The sequence below is a fragment of the Ananas comosus genome, linkage group 7, assembly GCF_001540865.1.
Source record: "Ananas comosus cultivar F153 linkage group 7, ASM154086v1, whole genome shotgun sequence".
Lineage (NCBI taxonomy): Eukaryota > Viridiplantae > Streptophyta > Magnoliopsida > Poales > Bromeliaceae > Ananas > Ananas comosus.
In genome coordinates, this window is record NC_033627.1 from 2,856,740 (window position 1) to 2,880,654 (window position 23,915).

Sequence of the window (23,915 nt, forward strand, 5' to 3'; positions counted from 1 at the left end):
AGCTTCAAATATTTTAATTTTCAAACATAATACTATACAAAATGCGGGTAAAAAAGTAGAAACGAAGCAGGACAAATCAAATTAAACTTTAGAAAACAACTTTCAATATTGTCAAATGATCTGTTAATTGCGTGCGATTTTTTAAAATCTTCAGAACAACATCATTTCAGTGGAATAATTAGTTTTTATGTTTCTTTTAATTCTCTTTTTTTTTCTTAGATTTTTTTTTCTTAACTTGGAACTAAATTTAAAATCATGAGATTGTTGATTTTACTGTAATAAACTGTTACATTGAACACTTGTTTTGTTTGAAACTGCTTAAAAAGAACCTTGGTGCAGCTCCTTGCAGCTGCAGTGACAGTGACATCATTCTATGTACTTCAATTTATTAACTGAGAACAACATCTCAAATACTTTTATTTATATATATATCAAATCACACAGCAACTTCAAAGATCACACCAAACACAAAATGAGCTCCCCTAAAAATCTTATGGTCTCAATGATCATATATAGTGCTATTTCACAGCATGCATAATAAATAAAAGCAGCTGCAGCAAAAAGCTTTTTTCAAGAAAGATTTGAGATGTAAACATTTTAGGGACTATAAATCCTTTTGAAACAGCTCACAAAACTCCAAAATAAGGGGCAGTAAATTTGCACAAGTCAGTTATTTGCAGTATGCAGTTTTCTCAGAGTACCATGAAAGCATAGAAATGGGACAGGCAAATTGAAGGACCCTCCTTTTACCTACTGTGCCAAGCAAAAGCCAGAAAAAAAGAAGAAAAAGTATCATGTTTGTTTTTTTTTTTATTTTTTTGAATGAAATTTTATATGTAAAAAGTCATAATAGTGAACAGTGGATTGCTTTTCTATCCTTTCCTTTAAAATATTTATTTTACAACCAAAATTAAAAATTTGGAAACAACTCTTGCTTGCTTCTAAAAATTGTTTTAAACAAATAGTTATCTATCGCTTAGTCAGATGTATTGTAAAAAATTTAAAAAATGCCAATGTTACCAAATAAGGCTTTAGTTTTATGCAGAAATGCATTGTTTTTGGCATTTAGATTGGGGTACGTAATTTGCTCTTGGGAATATCTAAAATCGTCTTTCACAAAAAGATTTTAAATGAAGTACGTAGATAGGTGGCAAATCTCCTTAGTATTATTGTGGTCGGCTTAAAACTTAGCATTTAAACTTGGCTTGCGACTGAATTAATTACAATTATATCAATCTGAACGCCCCCTCAGTTATTCTTGAAATCTTTAGAGGTTTTTTACACTTTCTAGTTATTATAGAAATTATTTAAATTGTAGGATCAACTCTTGGCATCCAAATGGTCAAAAAAATTGGTAAAAGGATGTGACAAGTGAAAACTAAAGTGAGGATCATCAAAGCTTAAAACTTTACTCCCCTAGCAAGGAAGCTGCATCAAAGCTCTTCTTTATGTAGAGAAGGTTTTACCCCCACAACAAGGTTTGGGAATTATTCTTCACCCCTCCATTGCCTTTAAGTTACTTGTTGTGCATTAGCTTTATTTAATTCTAATTGTCGAAAAGTTCGAGAAGTGATAATCTGGTGGATTGCATTAATTGGAGATTTAGCGAAGTGATTTCGTTCTACTCGTTTTCTTGTAAGAGGTCATGGTGAATAATCTCGTATCGGATAATTGTAAGAGAGTAAACCTGATCAGCGAGTTCAATTAGATATGTCATATTCTTGAGCTCATGTGCAAAGAAAAAATAAAACAAAAAGGCGGTCGATAGGATATTTGCACTGTTCTGACCAAAATGAATGGTCAATATTTACGATCTAAAATTATTTTGGGCCGACGAATCCAACTTAAATTGTTGCGTGTAATCTTATTGTATAAATTCGACGACATGCTACACCAAATATCAGGTATGATTATCAAGGTTTAATAATATTGGTGCTACATTAAAGTGTAAGTCTCTAAAATGAATATAACTAATTAGTATTGGCTGTGTTTGAAGGCAATTAAAATTCATAATAATATATAAATGGAAAGAACCCTCATTCGGGCCCGAATCGGGTCGGGTCCGGATTCACAGATTTGCGGGTTGGATTGCGGTAATCTTTAATGGGCTTTGGGCTGGCCCATTTGTAACCCAAGTAGAGTGTGACACTAAAAGAAAAAAGAAATAATTTTATTAATTCTACCAAAACAACCTAGTGGTAAATGCTAATATCCCGAAAAGGCCGGAGACTAAACTCTGTAAATATGCACGTACTCTACTGCTAATATTCGAGACAGCCGGAGACTAAACTTTGTAAATATGCACGTGCAGGATTCGATCAGTTGTTTTTAAGATAACTTTCGAGAATAAGTACCAAACTCAGTAGTATTTCTTACTTTGATTAAATACTTTATTGGCTTTTGTTTAAATTGAAACTTCCACAACATTTGTTTTTTTTTTTTTTATTAGCAAGTAGTTTTTATCAGAGATTTTTTAGTAATTTTATCACATTTAATAGTTTTGATCATTTTTTTACTAAATAAAAAAATTTTAACAACTAAATTTAAAAATTCTGTTAAATAAAAAATTGATTCAATTTGATAAAAATTTTAGATTAAAAAAAGGAAATATTGATTAAAAAAAATTAAAGTTGAGAAGCCACCTCAGAATAGTGAGTCTACATTTTTACCTATATTAATTAACAAGAAAAAATAATATATCTTTTTGTGAATATCTCGGCGTATGTGGAGTTACGTGCAAAATTTGGTCGACGAAACATACTAACCCTGTCGGTTTCCCTTTGCTTCGTAACTCCTTCGCCCTTCTCTTCCCCAAATCCCCATCTCTCTCTCTCTCTCTCTCCCCCCTCTCCGATAGCCTAACCCTAACCCTAACCCTAGGTTTCTGCTCGGAGGCGGCAACAATGGTGCTCGCCCAGCTCGGCGGGAGCATCTCCCGCGCGCTGCAGCAGATGAGCAACGCGACGATCATCGACGAGAAGGTGCTCAGCGAGTGCCTCAACGAGATCTCCCGCGCGCTCCTCCAAGCCGACGTCCAGTTCAAGCTCGTCCGCGACATGCAGGCCAACATCAAGCGCATCGTCAACCTCGACGACCTCGCCGCGGGCCACAACAAGCGCCGCATCATCCAACAGGTGCGATTCGTCCTTCCCCCACACCTTATCTACGATCCCTCTTTGTGTTGTGCGTACTTGATATGTGGATTGGATCGAGATTGGCGTCGGAATCGTCGTGGAATTGTATTGCCCTAGCTTAATTTTGAGATCTGTTGTTGAAATATTTGATATTTCATTGCGGATTGTGCAATTAGATCGCCGGAATTTGTAGATCGAATCAAACGATGTCTGATTTCTTGGATTATAAATTCTGGAATTGTCTTTTTGGGTGAATTTCCTTCTCAGGTGTTTGGGATTCTTTAAAAAAGTTATTTTTAATAAAAAGATTTTGAATTTGTTTCCTATGTTGCTGTTTGTGCTTTTGCATTGATTTATGGATGATTTTAAGGAGATTTATAATCGGTGAAGGGATTTGGGTAGGAAGCTGACCTTTATCTTTTGAAGGTAGATAAAAAGAGGTTGTTCTATGTTGCAAAATTGTCTAGGAAAAGATATAAGTTGCTGTATGTTGTTCATTGGGCCGCCCTTCTTAACTTCTTGTTTTAATTATATATCTTGTTAAAAGGAAATGGTGTTGGGGCATGCAATATTGCAGGTTACTGAACTAGATTATCGTCCAAAGCATAAAAAAGTTACAAAGTTGAACAATTTGAAACTGGTAAATCAATATTGTAGTATTATTCCTATACATCCTCGAATCGAAGTTGACTTTGCGCTTTAAGGTGGCTTAATGTGTTAGGGCATTTTTTTTTCCCTTTTAGGTCGAAGTACCTCCACCTGAACGAAGTTGCTGTGTCCTTTCTCAGCATTTCTTATTAGAGAGGGAGAGGGAGGGAGATATGTTTTCTGCATGACATGTTAACCTGAGACATAATTGTATTATGCTACTATTCTCTCGCTTGGAATTAACTAACTAAATATATTCGTTCTATTGATATTTGTTTATCACTTTTCATGTTATAGCTCATCTGTTTGATTATTTCTCCTTTTCAGGCCATCTTCAACGAACTCTGCAAGATGCTGGATCCCGGGAAACCCTCATTCACTCCAAAGAAAGGAAAGACAAGTGTAATCATGTTTGTCGGTTTACAAGGTAATGTAATGGGTTTAACATGCATGATGCCTATCTTCTTAACCATTAAACTTTGCATGTTAAAATTTCATACAAATGAAGTAGGCACATAGGGGTGGAACTATGGAGAAAATAGGATTAAAGAAATTTTATCTGGCGACTAGTCGGTTAATTTTTATAGTTTCATGTCTGACGCAGAATTGTTTAAGAAGTCTAATGACCTTAATGACAAGGAACAGTGGGATTGGTAACTGGTTATTTGGCTTGAGCTGCTTCTAGGTTGTGCTAGTACGCTTTACTGTTAATGTCAGAACACTACTTTTTACATAGTGTTTGCAGTTTAGGACTAAATTAATATACTTCTACTGCTTTCTTTAGCAATAAAATGGGAATCTGTCATCTCAATATTTTTATTAAATTTCCTGTATTTGGAACTAGGTACTGTTGCTGATTGCAAATTCTTCTTTGCTGTCATTGTTGTGTATTCAGGTTCTGGAAAAACCACTACTTGTACCAAATATGCCTATTATCATCAGAAAAAGGGGTGGAAACCTGCACTTGTTTGTGCTGATACATTCAGAGCTGGCGCTTTTGATCAATTAAAGCAAAATGCAACCAAAGCTAAAATTCCCTTTTATGGAAGGTACTATTTATATGTAACCTTATCTTCTCTCGCAGCAACATAATAATACTGATCGTGCTATCATTCTTCAAGTGCCCTTTTCCATCTGACTGAAGTCTTCTATTTTTTAAATTCATTTGGTTTTCATTGATCGGTTATTTATAGCTATACCGAATCGGATCCAGTGAAAATTGCTGTTGAGGGTGTGGAAACATTCAAGAAAGAAAACTGTGATCTAATTATTGTGGACACGAGTGGACGGCACAAACAGGAAGCTGCACTCTTTGAAGAAATGCGTCAAGTTTCAGAAGCAACGGTACTATGAGCATATTCAACCAACATATGCATCTTTTGACCAACATGCACTAAGTACTCTATTCTTTCTAACCTTGCAGAAACCCGATCTCGTGATTTTTGTGATGGATAGCAGTATTGGTCAGGCTGCATTTGATCAGGCCCAAGCATTCAAACAAAGTGTTGCAGTTGGAGCTGTTATTGTCACCAAAATGGATGGTCACGCCAAGGGAGGTGGTGCTCTTAGTGCGTAAGTACTGCTGCTCCTCTTGTATGGCTAGCTGTTTGCTGACATCTTTTGTTCACTTTTGAGATTTAAGTTTCTTTTTGGTTGATCGTCGATTCTTGGTTAACATTTTGAGAGCCATTTTCTTTATATGGTTCTATCTGCATAGAACATTGTCAAATTAGAAATGACAATAAACTTGTCTTAGTCCACAATTTCTTTTCTGTATTAACTCTGCTCATCATTAATTAGTTGGTCACTTTCTTATTAGTTTAGTTCATTTGCCTAGTAATAGATCTTTAGAGGTCCTTATCTGAACTAATCATGCAATCCTTTAGAATGCAAGCTATACAAAATTGGGCATGTTTGTCAAACATACCAATCAGTTGAGCTACAATTCCTTGCGTTTATGTTTGCTGGTTTAATGGCTAATAACCATTCCAAATGTGTAGGCCATGATTGATTGCAAGGAAAAATGCATTACATAGGTTACCTTGTAAAGAGCCCTGTTGTGTCATGTGTTTATCTGCTTTTTCTATTGTATCACAGGGTTGCAGCCACAAAAAGTCCTGTGATATTTATTGGAACTGGAGAGCACATTGACGAGTTTGAAGTTTTTGACGTTAAACCATTCGTTAGCCGCCTTTTAGGTGAACTAGGATACTGATGTTTTACTCACTTTCAGTTTTCAGTTGCTTTTTTATCTTTTGTCATATAAGTCATCTATGGTGCTATTGTTAGGCATGGGCGACTGGTCTGGATTTATGGACAAAATTCACGAGGTTGTACCTACCGATCAACAACCAGAGTTGCTTCAGAAGCTCTCTGAAGGAAGCTTTACTCTAAGGTTGATGTACGAGCAATTTCAGAACATTTTGAAAATGGGCCCAATAGGCCAGGTTGGTTATCTTATATCTTTTTTATTCCCCAAATAACCTTTAATGGTGTCTTATATTTTAAGCAATTAATTTCATTTGTGATCGTCGATTTGGACGCTCCATCAAAAACAAATTGTTAGTAATAGAGCTCGTTTGTTGCTGATAGTATTCTAGCTCAACTATGTGTGTGTGTATATATATATATATATATATATATATATATATATAATAGAATTGAACTCCTATGCTTTTAAAAGTACTAAGTTATTGGTGCTTGTAGGTTTTAACCCTTGGATTAAGAGACGTGCGGTTATGATGATGGTGGTCCCCTAGGGTTGAGTGGATGGTTGGTTAAATAGTATAATATAACGGGTGAAAATGATCCAAGGGGTAGATCTAACGGCGAAAAACTTACAAACGCCAAGTGCTTTGTACTTTTAAAAGCACCATAGCCGGACTCTATATAATATGTATCTGATGAACCGCTTTGCTCATCTTACTGGCATTTCCTGTTATTGCAGGTCTTCTCTATGTTACCTGGGTTCAGTGCAGAGTTGATGCCAAAGGGCCATGAAAAGGAAAGTCAAGCCAAGATCAAGCGGTACATGACAATGATGGATTCCATGACAAATGCAGGCAAGACACTCATCTCCTCGTCGAACTAAGGGCTCCTACAATCATAAAACTACGTAATTATCTTTAACCCTAATAGAGCTTTTCCCCAAAATGCAGAGCTGGATAGCACAAACCCTAAGCTAATGAATGAGTCACGAATAATGCGTATAGCGAGAGGATCGGGCCGGCCTGTAAAGGATGTCATGGACATGCTCGAAGAGTATAAGCGGCTAGCCAAGATATGGAGCAAGATGAAGGGGCTCAAGATCCCAAAGAAGGGCGAAATGAGCGCATTATCCCGTAATGTAAACGCCCAACAGATGAGCAAGTTCCTTCCACCGCAAATGCTGAAGCAGATTGGCGGAATGGGCGGCCTACAGAGCTTGATGAAGCAGATGGGGTCAAAGGATATGGCCGGAATGTTCGGAGGTGGTGGTGGCGGCGACCGATAAGTCACGATTTGGTAGCATGCGGGTATGATGGGCATGCGAAGTAGCGAATTGCCATAGATAGCACTCCGATAATTTTTGGGTACATTGTTATTAACACTTCTATGGTAAATTTGGGGGATATTTATTTTACATTAACTTGGTTGGGTTCAATGGATGGATTGTTTAGGCGTTTGGATTAATGTTGCTTGCTGATGTTCTTTTGAGCTGGCCCTCTCTCTCTCAACTAAATGTAAGATTTGAAGCTTGTAAGTAGAGTATTTGTAGTGCATAGTATTCTCGAATGATTGTATAGCATAGCTGTAGGTATCTTCAAATATAATTGTCTGATGTAGAGCTGCATTGGGTCCAAAAAGATTGAAATTCTGTTCTATGGATCAGGTTTGCAAACAATAGTTGTTTATCAAAATGGATGAAATTATTGTTCAGTAAAAACAATCTAGAGCTCCTGTTGAATGCTTAACAATTCATGTTAAACAAAAGAGAATTCACTATTTAACGCTTTCATCGCAAAAAACAGATACATGAGCATCCTTCTACTTGGTTATATGTCATAGTGTGTCTTACAGTAAATCTGGATGGTGACATGAAATGATGAAACAGCCGCAAATAATTAATGGAACAAGGAAATCTCACTGCAACCCTGACACGCAATAGATAAACTCGCGCTTTGCATTAGAAAGGCTACAACATTTTGTCTCAGATATATAAACTAGGAGCTCACTAGTAGTGATCGCGTAGTAATACATTCTTTTTGTTTTGAGATTACAATAGGCTAAAAAACTAAAACACGATAGACATTATAGTGCGGAGAACTGGGGGTGCATCATCGTTCGTTCATCTTCACGAACATTGAAGTGCTCTTGATATGGCTCTTATAGTGTTTGGAGTTGTTCGGCAGCAGCCCCCGATGAGGCTTGCTCCGGCTTGTCGCCATGTGCTAACATACGAAACAAAATCTCCATCCGACACACCAGTCGATGCCTGCAAAATGTTGGCATGACAGCAAGCACAAGAGGTAAGATAAGAAACATACGAAATCTCCTCTCTATTGCACATATTTTCTTCAGTAAGAAAAAGAAAAAAAAACTCTTTTCTCATCTTGGTGAGTTCCCAGAACTCGATTTTAGGTAGTAAACAAGATGGTGAAATTCAATGCACCGATCGAACCACCTGGAAGAAGCAATCGAATTTGGATGTAAAGAATTTCTCCCACAAAATGAAATTAGAGATTCTTGTTTCAGTCCATCAATCAACCACTGGAAGACATTTTGCAAGTAGAGAATGTTTCCTAGCTCTATTTTGAATGCGCAGGTTCGGATTCACAAAATGAGTGGAATTGAAGAAGTGAAATTAAAAAAGAACACATTTCAGAATTTTCTTTAAAATCCTGTTCCAGAAGACACCTCAAGTGGAAAAATTCCATTGGGAATATCATCAATAGCATATAGAAAGCAAATAGCTGTTAATATTCCACTGCATGAGGAACAGATCATGGAAGCATCTTTAAGATTCGCAAAGTGAGAACATACTACCCATTCCTTCTTATCGGCATCGTATCTTTCCCCACTATTTGGATAGATCAGAATCGGTTTATCTGTCACCTGGAGAATAGAACCACAACTTGTTTAACCAGTGATTAAAAAAATAGCAAGAGTTGCGTACGAAAAACATATGATTTGAATTACTGCAGTCAGGCACAGAGCTTATGCAAGACCTAACGAAAATGTTATCTACCAAGCATACAGGAGGAAGCTAAACAACTAGAAGCTTCTTCTCTCGAAAGAAAATAAATTTGGAAGGTAAATAGTACCTTCCGAGCAGAGAGAATTAATGCATGAATAAATCTCGGAGGGGTGCAATTTATTCCAACTGCAGCAACCTTTGGACACGAATCTGCAATAGACGCACAATCAAGTAACGAGTCTCCACTTACGACATTAACCCCATCCTTTGAATTAAAAGAGAACCAAGCAGGGATCTTTATGTCGTTTTCCTCGAGAAGCTCTGCATAAGCCTGCAAAAGACCAACACAAGATTGCTCTTTGCTACCAAGAAGAACAACATTGGAAAAAAGAAACGAGCAGCTAAGACTTAAGTTCTACGGTTAAACCGTAGAACAGTGAGAAAGAAATATGCAGCTGAGATTTATGTCCTATAGCTAAACCTTAGAGGAAAAAACAGGAGAAAGCGATCGGCCGAAGGCTTTTTCGGTCTGATTGGAGCTTTTGCAATCGTGTTGTTTTGAGAATTGCTCTTTCATTCCTTTTTCCCGAAGCAGGAAAAGCTCTGCTCATTTTTTATCAAACACCCGGGAGTTGCTACTCGAAATAGAGTAAGTTGTTCCATGAACTAGGCAATACAAGCACAAAAGGGACTATTTAATGGAAATAACACCGACGACGCACCTGAGCTTCTAGTTTGTTGGGAATGGTCTCGAAAGCAATCAGATCGGGACCAGCTTCGGCAAGAACCTGGAGCCTCCGCCTATGAAAATCTTTAAGAGTTTCCAGTGTAACAGCATCTCCATACTCCCCACTACAACATTAGTGACGAAAAATAAGAAAAGAAAAAAATTAAAGCAGAAGCATAAGCTAACGCAATCGTATGTTCTACCTATACTCAGAGCCATCCGCTAGATAAGCTCCGTAGCTTCCGACGGAAGCTGCCACCAATATCGGGCGTTTTCTGGAAGAAGCTTTCACAAAAATATTGCGCGCTTCTTGTGCAATCTCAACACTTTTCTGCAGTAAAGCTTCACCTTCCTCCCTCGAAAAGCCTTTAGACTCGAATCCCTGAATCGTCGCCTGCTCCACTCGTAAAACATATGCTTTATTTTAGTTTCCACAAAAATGCCGCATCGACATAAAATAGATAAAAGGTTTAAGTTAGAAAAACAGAGGAACCTGATAGGATGCTGTGATTATAATGTTTGCACCTGCTTCAAGGTAGTCCAAATGAACCTGTTTAACAAAACAACGAACAACAAGTTCACGAATTCTGAATAGATTATCTACAATAATGATGCACACGAAGTCATCAACCATATTTATTACTATGCTGCATGAAAAGATCACAACCCGCATTCGTACGAAAATGAAATCCAGCACAAGAACTTGTTAACAAAAGGCGACTAATATGCAGGTTTTCATACTCATCGTAACGTCTTAGACCCTGCGAATATTTGATATAGCAGATGAAATGAAACATGTCTGAAACTGCAGCAGGGCTCAGATTATAATAACAAACATTTTATAGTAAACTAGTGTTCCCGCCAAATATTTTTTTAGAAAATCTACTTCAGTTCAATAGATCGATCTCCTTAATCCTTTGTATCTATAAATCTCCCTTGTTGTGAAATGTCTAATTCATTGAGAAATCGCAAAAGTTATTACGAAAAAANGTGTGCTTGGGAGTCCTTGAAAATTGAATAAACCAAGATCTTATCATGACTGCAATTTTAGAGAGACGCGAAAGTACAAGCCTATGGGGTCGCTTCTGCAACTGGATAACCAGCACTGAAAATCGTCTTTACATTGGATGGTTCGGTGTTTTGATGATCCCTACCTTATTGACCCAACTTCTGTATTTATTATCGCCTTCATTGCTTGCTCCTCCAGTAGATATTGATGGTATTCGCGAACCTGTTTCTGGTTCTTTACTTTATGGAAACAATATTATCTCTGGTGCCATTATTCCGACTTCTGCAGCTATAGGTTTGCATTTTTACCCAATCTGGGAAGCAGCATCTGTTGATGAGTGGTTATGCAATGGCGGTCCTTATGAGCTAATTGTTCTACACTTCTTACTTGATAATGCAAGTACTAACGTAGGTACATTGAATGCGGACAATTCTTATCAATGTCAATGACCGTAAAATAAACTTATGACCAAGAATTTAAGTGCCCATCAGTACGGGTCGTATCTATCGTGTTGTTTCATGCCAATAAGATATCAGTACAAAATCCTCTATTTTTTAAATTAGTAAGTAATTTTTTCAATAAAGGTTAAAAAATTTGACAAATATATATAATAAATAGTTAGAATATTTTATTGCTAGAGAAAATAAATATTTCACGCTATCATACGTCGGTATACATGAATTTTTTGTGACTGGCACACATAGACACGGTCTGGCACGCACCGTGCCGGTAAGTTTCCGGCACGACTCCGTACCACGGCACTTAAATCCTTGCTTATGACTAATGAACTAAATTTCGATAACCATTTACTAACTGAATTTGGCCATTTTTAAAATATTTACTAATTTATAAAATTCAGTTAGGTAGCAATTAATGACCAGATTCAATGCATCGGGTGAGATTAGCACCGTAATGAAATGAGGTAATAAAAAAGAAGGAAAAAAAGAGAAAAAAAAAAGGAACAAAAATAAAAAACCCTAGTTGAAAGGAATTTGGGGATTTATAAAGAGAAGGGGTTTTGTTGTTTGTTGTTGGTGTTGTTGTTGTTGTTATGCCTTGGCGATAAGATGTGGGGAGCTAATGAGGCACTTGGCGCTCCAGAGGGGGTCGTTGAGATTCGCGCCGTGGGCCTCGAGCTCCGTCGCCAGCCCACCGTCGATCACGGCGCACCCCCCCGCCTCCCGCAGGAACTCCCGCATCACAGCCGTCGGATCCTCCCCGCTCCCGCACCCCATCCTCCTCTCTATGCGGCCACCCCTCACACACGCACACACAGAGACGAAACAGTAGAGAGAGAAAACAGTAGTAGTAGTAATTGTTGTAGTTTTAGAGAGAGAGATGGGGCGACGAAGCGCTCGCACATTTTTTATAGAAAGAGAAGCGTTTGGACGCGGCGATTCCCAAAATGCCCCTCCTAAGTTTATTAAGAGGGACCACCTGGAAAATGAGAGGGACCACTTCGAAATTATCGGAAAGGATGAGGTGGCGAGTGGAAAGTGACCGCTCTTACAAGCCACGTGGCACCTGTAGTTTTTCTTTTTCTTTTTTCTTTTTTCTTTTTTTTTTTTGGAAATATGTGACCCCGTACAGACACGAAATTGCCTATGTATGGGCTTTTTTTTGCAAATAGCCCCCTTATAAAATTTTTTTTTTAAATTGGCAATGTGAAAAATTTATTTGCAAAAATGGTCCTGGTCCCGCCATGCAAGCGCCACGTCAGCGCCACGCGGGCGGGGCTGGGCCAGATGGTTAAGTTGAACACGGTGAATCATTCACCGTGTTTAATACAAAGTTTTTGTATTGGACACGGTGAATGATTCACCATGTCCAATACAAAATAGCTAAGGTCGAAATATTTGTATTGGACACGGTGAACCATTCACCGTGTCCAATACAAATAATTGGACACGGTGAATGGTTCACCGTGTCTAATACAAATACCTCAAACTTAGTCATTGTTGGGGTATTTGTATTGGACACGGTGAACCATTCACCGTGTCCAATATAAAAATTTTGTATTGAACACGATGAATGGTTCACCGTGTTCAACTTAAACATCTGAGCCCGCCCTGCCCGCGTGGCGCTGACGTGGCGCTGGCGTAGCAGGAGCAGGGCCATTTTTACAAATAATTTTTGGACGGGGCTATTTTTGTAAATAAAATTTGTCAGGAGGCTATTTGCAAAAAAAGCCCTCTATGTATACATCTTGAACGGGCATGTCAACGGATCCGGATTTTCAAAAATCCGAACCAAACCAGGCTACCAAGCGAAAATCCAAATTCGAACCCGAATCTGATGAGTTTTTTTTAAAAAATTTGTAGTTGTTGTGGCAAGAGTTTCGATTAATTTCAGACCTTTAGGATCTGTATCTATTCTGAAGATTCGATGCATTTGTATGAGTTTCTGATGTATGATTTTATAGATTCGCAATGGAAATTTGAAGTTCCGCGTTGTGGTTCCAAGTATGCAAGGTGTGTAGTTTGATTTGATCTTAAAAACTTTTTTTAAATAAATGTTTTGAGTCAGTTTTCCAAATATTTAAAAAATTTACCAACAAAATTTTTAGATAAAAAAAAAAAGGCCAGGAAATTTAGATAGTTTAATTTGATTGCTAACAAACGTCATCAGCAACTGGGGAGATATAATGTGAAAAAAAAAAAAAAGAAAGAAAAGAAGAATTACACGTCAAGCAATCAAGGATTAAGTAGAACTAAAAAGAAGAAAATGCATTCTACTAAAATAAGTCAAAGATATAAATAAATAAATAAATAATGTCTTTTTGTAACTAAAAGAAGTTAAAAAAAACAAAAAGAAAAAAAAAAGATAACTCTAAATGAAGCAAAACTCTTTTTTCCCCCTTTTTATAGTAAAGGATTAGGTTGAATCATATACGAAATGTAGAAAGATTGTATTAGATCGAATAACAATCAAAATTTGCAGACATTATATTCAGATTCTTTAAACAAATTAGTTGTATCTTTATAATAGCTCAAGTTTTTAAAATGAACAATTAGCGCCAACGGTCATACAAGTGGTATCAAAGGTCTGAGGGTGCAAATTTGTGTAGCTGCTTGGGAGAAAATTATTGACTAAAGTAGCAGATTGAATCGAATCGAATCACAATTGAAGTCTATAAGTGTTACGTCTGTACGTCTTAAATGAGTTAGTTATATTTTTCTAATAGCCAACGATTCTACATATTACAAACTATGGACATTTAAAAATGCGATCTGCGTAACAACTACTGAATTAAGCCAATAAATGTTTTAACGAAGCAATGGTTAACTATTTGTTTTTTTTTTTTAATGCTCAAACACTCAGAGAAAAAGTTGTAATCCTTATCTATGTGACATTAATTAGGTACAACCCTGTTGGATCAAGTCAATAGTATTAGCAAAGCTAATTTACTATAAACAAATTAAATTTAGCAAATCTAAGTTTAATATTATTATATTTAATTTAATAAAATATGATGATTGTATCGGTAACATCAAACCATTGTTTATGCATTCTAGATGGATCTACACTAAAATTCAGAATAAATCACAATGAAGGTACAATCATGTGATTGAGTTGACACCTTTAACTTTTTCGTACGATAAAACGCACCGAGATAATTATGAAGGATTATAAAATTATTTTTATAAATTATTAAGTAAAATAATTTATAATATTTGATAGAAAAAATAAATATAATCAAATATTTAAAATAAAATATTATATTTAATTTTATTTTTTTTGGGGGGGGGGGAATAAGATATATGAATATATGTTATCCTAGTAAATAATTAATATTAAAATATTTTAAAAGCTAAAAAAAGATTAAATTCCTTAATTTCAATCACATTACTGAATTATTGTTTTTTAAAAGCTAAATTATAGAAAACCTTCCTGTCAAAATTCGATTTTTCACTTTCCCTCCCTATCATTTAAAAACCTACACTTTGCTTTCTTACAAAATGAAAAATGTTCACAGGGGGTACAATGTGAACTTGGATGATAAAATGATCATTTTGCCTCTCACTATTTTGCTCCTCATCATGTTCACAGGAAAGAAGGCTGAGAATATTTTTGATATAAAAAAATATATAATAATATTTTATAAACGGAACCCTAACGGATTACTAACAGTAAGGGACGAAGTGAACATTTTTTATTTTAAAATGGGGCAAAATGTAGATTTTTAAATGACAGGAGGGAAAAGTAAAAAAGTAGGTTTTGACAAGAGGGTTTTATATAATTTAGCCTTTTTTAAATAACTTATTCTAAGGTTTAAATAGATCTTAAATCACTAGTATTTTGTGACACCAATATTTTGGATAACTTACAACATTTCAAAATAAAATATTAAAATTGATTAACAATTCTATTCTTATGAAAACAAGGGTGATGACACATCCTCCATATATTATATAATAAAAAAAAGAAAGGTCACAAGCGAAACATGGAATCCTTAAAAAAGAAGAAAAGGACGGACGTGGAGGATTATGATGCGTGGATGTGAATTAGCACAGATGCCTAAGCAAACATATCTCATCAGGTGTACGGATAAGATTACTCTCTAATTAAAATAGATTTTATATTTTTAAAATAATAATAAAGAAGTATTAAAAGTACTAACTGCGTTTAGTATAATTGGCTAAGAATTTATTGTTTGATACTAATAATTTTAAGTTTGAAGTTTATTTTGTGTTTCTATCTGAGTTGCAGATAATTTGTCATCTGTCTTTGTAGAATTGAGTTCCTATGCTTTTAAAAATATCAAATTATTGGTACTTATAAATTTTCGGCCTTTAAATTATAGGATGTACGCTTAGGATAATAGTGCATCTCGAAGATTGAGCGGGTAGTTGGTTGGAAAGTATGAACTAATAGGTAGAAATGGTCAAATGCGTAGATTTAACGGCGGAAAACTTAAAAACATCAAATACTTTGTGTTTTTAAAAGCATAATTGCCAGACTCTTCTTTGTGTTATATATAGAGTCCTACTATTATACTCTTATGAGTACGATCACATTCGTACTCATAAGTTGTTTTCAATGATAGATCTTCCGAATCGATGATTCATATTGTTAAACGTTATTGAGAACATTTACAGTTTATAATTTTTTGACATCATTTACCTTACGATTAAAAAATTTCAAAATTGATAATTTTTAACGGCCAATGTGAGATACTTGCTAGTTCAACGGTGTAACCGTGTAAAAGAATACGGAATTGGTTAAAGTTTTAATAGAAAACTCTATTCACTATCCAGATAAAGATCAATAACTTCGTTCTTAAATTGAAAGATCCAATCATCCATTTTTATGACGTTGTTTGATTTTAACCGTTCATTTTATGCCTACTTGATGGACTTTATTATGATTTTAAAAAATTACGAAATTTATTTTTTAGAAGTTTTGAATTCTCTAGATCATATTTAACGGAATAGATTGTCAATTCGGAAGCTCCATCATCGAAAACAACTTATGAGTACTAATGGCCCTATACTCATAAGAATATAGTAGCCCTACTATATATATATATATATATATATATATATATATAATATTGAGCTTCTATATTTTTAAAATACCAGTTATTGGTGCTTGTAGATTTTGACTATTGGATTAGGGATGTGCGGTTAGGACGATGTGGTCCGCTAAAGTTTGAGTGGGTGATTGTTGAATAATATAATCTAACGGTTGAAAATGATCAAGAGAGTAAATCTAACGAAAATTTACAAGCACCAAGTGCTTGGTGCTTTTATAAGCACCATAGCCGGACTCTATAATATATATCTATATATATAATATATATATATTTATAGTTGAGCTAGAATTAATGCTATCGATAGCAAACGGGCTGCATTTGTTTTTTATGATGGAGCCTCTAAATTGACGATTGGCATTGTTTAGCATGATCTATACCACTGGAAGTGTTTAGAAATCAAATTTCATATATTTTCGATATTGTTCTCCTATCCATCGAGTGGACAAAAAAATGAACGGCTAAAAATAAATATTTTTTAAAAAATGATGATAGGAGTCTTGTAATCAAGATCGAGACTATAGATAGATCTTGTTTTAAATAGTTTAAAGAATTTTCTAATAAAAACTCAATTGATTTGGATATCTTTACACCGTTAAACGAGAAAACGTCTCATATCGACCGTTAAAATTACAAATTTTGAAACCCTTTGATCATTAGGCAAATGATGTCGAAAAGATTTGAAATTTTATTTGTAAACATTTCAAGTGGTATAGATCATATTCAACGATGCCGATCGTCGATTTGGAGGCTCTATCATCGAAAACAAATGGGTGGCAACGGAGTCCGTTTGCTATCGATAGTATTTTAGCTCAACTCTCTCTCTCTGTGTGTATATATATATATATATATATATATATATATATATATTGATAAGAATGAAAAATTTTAGAATGCAGTTTAGAGTTTTGAAGTGAATTGGATGAAATAAGATTAGAAAATAAAATCAACAACGATAAGAATTTAAATATTCGGAAGTGTTGGGGGTTGGAAGAGGTTTAAGTAATCATTGGAATATTGAAGTTGATTTATTTTGATTCACAAAGCAATCAATCTTCTTATAAGTTTTTTCTTTTTCTTTTTCTTTTTTTTTTTGATCCCATATTGATAAGAATGTCAATCAGCATGAATATCCAAAATTTTATCTGAATTCGAATTTGAATCCGACCGGAGCAGATTTATTTGACACTAAACGAAAATAGTTTCGGATACGGATATAAACAATGAAAATACGATGGATTTGAGTTTAGGTATGGATTTTGTCTTTGTAACGACCCGAATCCAAATTAATTTTACATTATATAATATATATAACTGTTTGATATTATATTTGAATTTGTATTTTAAAAATTTAGATTTAATTGATATATTTTGAAATATGGTGAAGAAAAATAATTGTTTCCAGTTCGGATTTTTGTGTTCAGGTTTTGGATTTTTGGTCGAGTTCGGATTTCAATGTGGATTTTGAAAATCCGTCGAATTTGAATTCAGATTCCGGTTCAGATTTTGGATTTGGTAGTTGAATTTGAATTCTTGAAAATCCACCTCGAATCCGACCCGTTGACATCCCTGCGTATTTAAATCTTCAGACCATGTGGATTTTTCTTTTAAAGCACTAAACCCAGGCCAATGGGCTAACCTGTTATTTCTTGTTTAAAAAGAGGCTCTACATGTTTTGAAACTCTTGACACTTAGGGCAATGTTTGGTTCCTCAGAAAAGCATGAAAGATTATTTTTTAAGAAAAAAAATTTCAATGAAAATTTCTCTTTTCTAATTTTCTGTCCATTTGAATCCAAAGAAAACTAACTTTTATAGAAGTTTTTTTTTAAAGATTTCATAAGAAAGCTAGTATTTTCATTTTTCAGATAAAATATTCAAAAAACAAAGACTACTTTTTCATAAAATTTCAAATAAAAAAATTTACCAGAAAAAAATAATTTTCCTCAGAACCAAACCAGTGGAAAATTGGAAAAGGGAGGGGGGTTTTCCGTAGAAATTTTTTTTTCCGGAAAATAACTTTTCATGGTTTTACGACGAAACCAAAGTCCCCTTAGTTAAACAAGCAATAAAATAGCAAAATAGACCTAAATGTTCAAATCCATCCAAAGATCACAATGCTAATTTCAAAACAAAAAGGAAAAAGGAACTCCGAGAGGCGAAAAACGAGATTGAATGCGACAGAATATACTGAGATCATAAGGAATAATGATCAGGTTTTTAATTTTACATCCATTACAAAGCATTTATTTGTTGAATGCGAGAAAGCCATTCTCGACGAACCACAGGTACAAGAAGAAGACCACAGCTATAAATACAGTGCAGATCTTAGGTCAAAAAAGCTCACAATGAATGCAGTGCGAAAAACACCTTCGCCGGGTCGACAATACAACACAATTTTGGTCGAGAAACAAACTCCGGCATTTCAAATAACCCAACAACTCATGGCACCAAAACTCTTCATGTCATACACGAGAAGCGAAGGGGAGACAGATGGAAAAGGGAAGGCGAAAAGGCGGGGCATAACTACGGACCGCGAGCCCTGAAGAAACAAAGGCAACCGCCCGCCTGATCATCAGGTATCATGCCGCCACCTTTGCTCGTGTCGATCGCCTCCAAGAGCCGAACGACCTCGTCCATATCGGGCCGTTTGTCCGGGTTCGCATCCCAACATTTCCGCATAATGTTGGACAGAGCACTCGGGCAGCACCGAGGGATTTCTGGCCGTAAATTCTGTTAAACAAACCAAAATTTTTTTTTATATAAGATTACTGTTGTTAATGAAGCCCAAATATGCCATTTGAGACACACATACGTATTAGAACCTAAACATATTCATATACCGCTAGACATCAATCGATTGATAATTCCCCCGACTAAATTGGCTCTATCGAGGGTTTATGCGAAAATTAAGATTTTGCAGGGGTATACACATACAGAGATGAAATAGCTGAGTATGAAAGACATAGCTAGAAAACCGTTCAATTACCTGACCAACTATGGATTATTAAAGAAATGATACAAGGAAACGAAGATCAACTCGGGGGTTTGAATTAGAGAAAACGAACCTGTCGAACAACAGCAGAGGAAACATCGGCAAAGCTGAGGTCAGGGTACGGCATGTCGCAGCAGTAGATTTCCCATAAACAAATGCCGAAGCTGTAGACGTCGCATTTTCTATTATAAGGCTTGCCTTCGAGGACCTGTGCAATATAACTTATAAGACTCGGTGTATTTATAAAGCAGAAGTAATTAGAAAACGCTACGCCTCATGCTTACATTTTTTGGTTTAACTCTTTTTAAACTCAAATTCTTTGGTTCTATACAACTCTGGATTTGTTCAGCAGAAAAACAAAATACATCTAGTAAAATTTATTTATTTTTTTTAACTGTGTCATTTTCTTTAGAAGATTAGTCGGAATCTAACCAACAACAACAAGAATGGAGAAGCACATCTACAGGCACATAAAATCACATAAAGAGTTTTGAGTTAAAAAAGGAAAAAGAAAAAGAAGAAAAGGAAAAGCATAAGAGGTACGAACTGCGGTCCTAGTTTATTATTCAGAAAAACAGTTACAATGAAAATTTGAAAGGGAAAACCAGAGGAAATATTTGGTCTGGTAACTACCTCAGGAGCCATGTAGCCAAGTGTACCCGTTTCACCAGTCATATCCTTCGGATTCTGAGCCTCAACACGAGCAACCCCAAAATCAGCAATTTTGAGGTTCCTATGCACATCCAACAACATGTTCTCGGTTTTGACATCCCGGTGCACGATCTTTCTCGAGTGCAGATAGCTCAATCTGGAAAGGAGCGCATAAGTCAAGGATTAATTATACTGCATAATTTCATGAAATGGTAAACACTTTCAGTAGCACCGCTTACCCTCTAGATAAATCCAACGCAAGCTGAACCACAATCTTGTAGGCGAGTTTTCTTCTCCTATTTTTTATCAGGTACTGCTTTAAAGTTCCCCCAGGAAGATACTCGACAACCACACAACATGCTCTTGCTGGAAGGTGAGTAGGGCTGCCACTGGTGGGGTTCTTTGGTGGGATCTTAAGGTCCGTAGTTCCCATAGATGCACCAACAAACTGCAACAAAGTAGTTACATTTCTATCTGTGTTACAAATGAAAAGCAAAAGTTCCTAGCGGGAACACAAATGTCTAACATAGTACATAAAGCATAATCGACATAACCATATCTAGGTAGTTGACAACTGAGAGAACACATTACATAATATATGAAATGAAGGGATATACAAATGTATGTGTATATATGTTGGTAAGTATGCGTAGGTGTGTGCATAAACTAATAAATACTCACACACATGTTGTCTATCTAATATGTGTACCATAGGCTGGCCACAAGAGCACTGTGATCTACATGTGTCTCGGTGAATAGAAGCGCGTATGCATGTTTGAGCATGTATTAATAATGCTTATGTATCGTGTGTCAGTGATTATGTATCAAACAAACTAACAAAGAAGCATCCTCAATCCACATGTAATTGAATTGCAAGGTTGGCTACTTAAAACATGATGCTCACCTTTGTGACGTTTGGATGATCAAGCTTGTGCCATACAGCAACTTCTTGCTGAAATGATGCCCGAAGAGCAGCAGTTTCAGTATCTGTGGCAAAGCCATCTTCTCCCCAGTCCAACAACTTCACTATATTATGCAAAAAACAGTAATTATGTATTACAGACTTTGGTGGCCACAATAATAATAGAAGGCTAGTTAACAATTGTTTCGAAATGTTTCTGATACAACGAACATATAACTACTACATCAATACAAAATGATTTACTCTCGAAGATAAATTCCTAGTCTTTCTTTTTAAGATCAAGTAAGCATTTGGAAGACATAAAGTTCCTACGAAGGTCTAAAAAAGGACAATTAGCATATCAAAACTGATCAAAGTCCTACATCATGGCATAAAACAAAGTAACAAACAATGCAAACAATGAAAATCACATGCATAACAAATGCCATACATAGCAGACCGCAACTACGTAGTTTGCAATACAGCAAGCAAATGTAACCTTTGCATGAAAGCGGATATCATAAATTAAACTTAAAAAAAAACAGAAAATATAGAACAAGAAACAACTCAAACTTCACACCCAGATATGCACATAACTAATTACAAATACTCCTGACATTTTGAGAATGCTGAAAGTATAGCTAGTTATGGAAATTCCTGACATTAGGTTACGCACAACCAAGAAATGATAAAACTAAACATCTACATAATTAGGCATTTAAATAATACACGTAATCTACGCTTTGAATTTATGTAAAACTCAAAGTATTAGTGACAAGAAACTTTCCAAGATTTAACAACAAATTACCAACCGAGCATCAATCCTGTTGAAATGGTCACAAAATTAATTCGTCTATTATGCAACTCCAGAAAAGGAGGCAACATTTGAGCTTTTTAAACTACCCAAAGCTGTTAAATATCATTATATATAAATAATGGAGAAATTTTTTCCACGGTATACATAAGTAACTCTTTCCACCATTACCTCCCTAACACCTTTTATCCAAAAATTCTTCCTGAAGAGGCTGGGTATAATATTAAAAACTTGAACTAAGGAAGCCAAATAACATGGTAGAAAAGGATAAATTGATCGATCTAGGCAACTTCTAAATGCATTAGCCAGAGCAGTGGCCAAAATCAGTGATAAGATATCATGTGAAGCATTAAATCATGTTAATTTATTACACAGCATAGAACCAACTCTGAAACTTAACAATTTCCGAAATTTTCAAAAGGAAAGAGGAAGTAATTACCTGCAACATCCTGGCCATCATATGTTCCCCTGTAAACAGTCCCATACGTCCCTTGGGCTACAACATACCGAACTTCGAGCTTTGCTAGATCAATCTCCCATTCTTCTTTGGGCTTCTTCGCACCGCCACTGTTTTTGGTCCAAGCCTTATTGAACTGCTGCTCCAGCTGTATATCCAAGCTCTTCAGATCAATCTTATCCGCCCTGAAGTACATATCCTTACTGTCGAAGCTCGCCGATCCCTTCAATTTCGCCTCATTCGCATTCCCAACATCAAAACCCTTCGCGTCACTCATTTTGCCGAATCAAAGCAATGAAAAAGCTATAAAATCAACGCCCCAGTAGGAACAAAACCTATAAAAACTCCGAAAACTCTATAATTCTCTTCGAAAGGTCCATAATCCGACACAAACTACTGCGAAATCGAGAGGGAACCAAGAAAGCTCCCTCCTTTACCAATCAAATCCCCGGAAAAACGCTACCCAATATCAAATTCCCCCAATCCAACACCGTTTATAATTCAAAATCGCAAATTTAGCTATGGGGTACTAGAATTGGACCCTAAATCGCAATACCCACTACTCAAAATCGCAAATTTAGGCCTCGGGCATACGAATGGAACCGTGATATGGACACTTATAAAGGAGATCAAATTGGTGTGACCGAAATTCCACGCAATTCCAATTGAAACCAAAACGAATTCAAAGAAACCAAAATTGGAAATAGGATTGAGATAGAGAGAGGGGGAAGAGATGTTGAAAAGCCCACGAGGAAAACGGACGCCGACTTCGTTGACCGTAGAGACGACGATACGAGAAGAACACCTCAAACCCTCTCTCTCTCTCTCTCTCTCCCTCTCCCTCTCTAAGCTCTCTCTCTCTCTCTAATCTCTCTCTTCTTTCTCTCTCTACCTTTGTTGCTTTGGGGGGGGCTCGATTTGAGGGTTTTGAAGCGTTGAATGGGGGAGGAGAAAAAGGGGTTGGTGGAGGGGAACTAGGATTTTCCCTGCACCCGGTGTATACTTAGGGTTCATGCACGGCCCCGCCCAATTTTCAATTGATAATAATAATTCTGAGAATCTTATTAGATTATATCTAATTATCTTGAAATATTATTTATTTATTATTAATAGATGTCTAAATTTTACAAGCTCTTCTCTTTAGGCTTTTTGAGTATGATAAATTACATTCTAAATAAGAATTAATTTTATTTAGGTCCCTATAAATATAGTGAATTGTGAATATATTTATATAAAGTTCAATTTTCATACATTATTTCTGAAAAAATTCTAATATTTTCAAATATATCCCTACCGTTAGAATTTGTTAGAAAACATAATATCTAATCTTAATTAATTTATAAGATAACTTATATTTTTACCTCTTTTATATTATACCATTGTAGCTTTTGGAGAGACATATTTGTGATAGCAAAATTAAAATTTCACTTAAAATATAAACAATTCTATAACGATAACAAATCAGAGAAATATATTTAAAAATATTAGAACTTTTATAAAAGATAAAAGTTAAATTTTATATAAATATATTTATAGTTTAATATATTTACAGAAGCTTATATGCATTTAACCCTAAATAGGGGTTAACCCTTGAAATAAATAGGATTACTGATTTTAAGTGGTGTTGTGGTTTGTATATGAGATTCAGTTATACACCCGGTGTGCGGGGCGTGACGTCACCTTGCAAGTAAGAGTGAGAGAGGAGAGAGAAAGGGATTTGAGGATTAGAAGTAGAATGATAAGATAGGTAACAAGAGTGGGGCCCACCAAGACCTAGAAGGAGACTCAGAAAAACTAATTGTATTCTCACACTTTCCCACTTAAGAAATCAGTGATTTAAAGTGTGTCAATTTAGTGTCTTATATTTTTTTT

At 35.6% G+C, this 23,915-nt stretch overlaps 3 protein-coding genes across 4 annotated transcripts; 1 reads left to right on the top strand and 2 right to left on the bottom strand.

The window, feature by feature from the left end:
* LOC109712534 (signal recognition particle 54 kDa protein 2) lies at nt 2,781–7,643 on the top strand. Its single transcript, XM_020236140.1, has 9 exons — nt 2,781–3,134; nt 4,110–4,209; nt 4,678–4,831; nt 4,976–5,126; nt 5,206–5,354; nt 5,880–5,980; nt 6,072–6,229; nt 6,730–6,844; nt 6,941–7,643. Exons 1-9 carry the CDS (start codon nt 2,904–2,906, stop codon nt 7,273–7,275), a joined length of 1,494 nt encoding a protein of 497 aa, XP_020091729.1. The 5' UTR covers nt 2,781–2,903; the 3' UTR covers nt 7,276–7,643.
* LOC109712535 (homocysteine S-methyltransferase 2-like) lies at nt 7,917–12,048 on the bottom strand. 2 transcript variants are annotated; one of them, XM_020236142.1, is made up of 7 exons: nt 11,750–12,048; nt 10,179–10,235; nt 9,889–10,079; nt 9,681–9,810; nt 9,086–9,289; nt 8,808–8,876; nt 7,917–8,256 (listed from the first exon to the last, which is right to left on the bottom strand). In XM_020236142.1, the coding sequence occupies exons 1-7, from the start codon at nt 11,927–11,929 to the stop codon at nt 8,116–8,118; spliced, it is 972 nt and encodes a 323-aa protein (XP_020091731.1). In that variant the 5' UTR covers nt 11,930–12,048; the 3' UTR covers nt 7,917–8,115. The 2 variants fall into 2 exon arrangements, with proteins under 2 accessions (XP_020091731.1, XP_020091730.1); XM_020236141.1 differs by having other exon boundaries at nt 8,805–8,876; nt 11,750–12,043.
* LOC109713074 (serine/threonine-protein kinase HT1-like) lies at nt 18,394–22,941 on the bottom strand. Its single transcript, XM_020237032.1, has 6 exons — nt 22,026–22,941; nt 20,776–20,897; nt 20,111–20,319; nt 19,854–20,028; nt 19,294–19,428; nt 18,394–18,958 (listed from the first exon to the last, which is right to left on the bottom strand). Exons 1-6 carry the CDS (start codon nt 22,318–22,320, stop codon nt 18,752–18,754), a joined length of 1,143 nt encoding a protein of 380 aa, XP_020092621.1. The 5' UTR covers nt 22,321–22,941; the 3' UTR covers nt 18,394–18,751.

Bases quoted from the DNA above. Each gene is read 5' to 3' on its own strand.
- LOC109712534 (XM_020236140.1), top strand. From the start codon at position 2,904: ATGGTGCTCGCCCAGCTCGGCGGGAGCATCTCCCGCGCGCTGCAGCAG. The intron at 3,135-4,109 runs GTGCGATTCGTC...TCTCCTTTTCAG, and splicing joins AGCGCCGCATCATCCAACAG to GCCATCTTCAACGAACTCTG. The intron at 5,355-5,879 runs GTAAGTACTGCT...ATTGTATCACAG, and splicing joins GGAGGTGGTGCTCTTAGTGC to GGTTGCAGCCACAAAAAGTC.
- LOC109712535 (XM_020236141.1), bottom strand. From the start codon at position 11,929: ATGGGGTGCGGGAGCGGGGAGGATCCGACGGCTGTGATGCGGGAGTTC. The intron at 9,290-9,680 runs GTGCGTCGTCGG...GGTCTTTTGCAG, and splicing joins CCAACAAACTAGAAGCTCAG to GCTTATGCAGAGCTTCTCGA. The intron at 8,877-9,085 runs GTACTATTTACC...TCTATTCTCCAG, and splicing joins TAATTCTCTCTGCTCGGAAG to GTGACAGATAAACCGATTCT.
- LOC109713074 (XM_020237032.1), bottom strand. From the start codon at position 22,320: ATGAGTGACGCGAAGGGTTTTGATGTTGGGAATGCGAATGAGGCGAAA. The intron at 20,898-22,025 runs GTAATTACTTCC...TGCATAATATAG, and splicing joins TGATGGCCAGGATGTTGCAG to TGAAGTTGTTGGACTGGGGA. The intron at 19,429-19,853 runs GTAGTTACCAGA...TATATTGCACAG, and splicing joins TTGGCTACATGGCTCCTGAG to GTCCTCGAAGGCAAGCCTTA.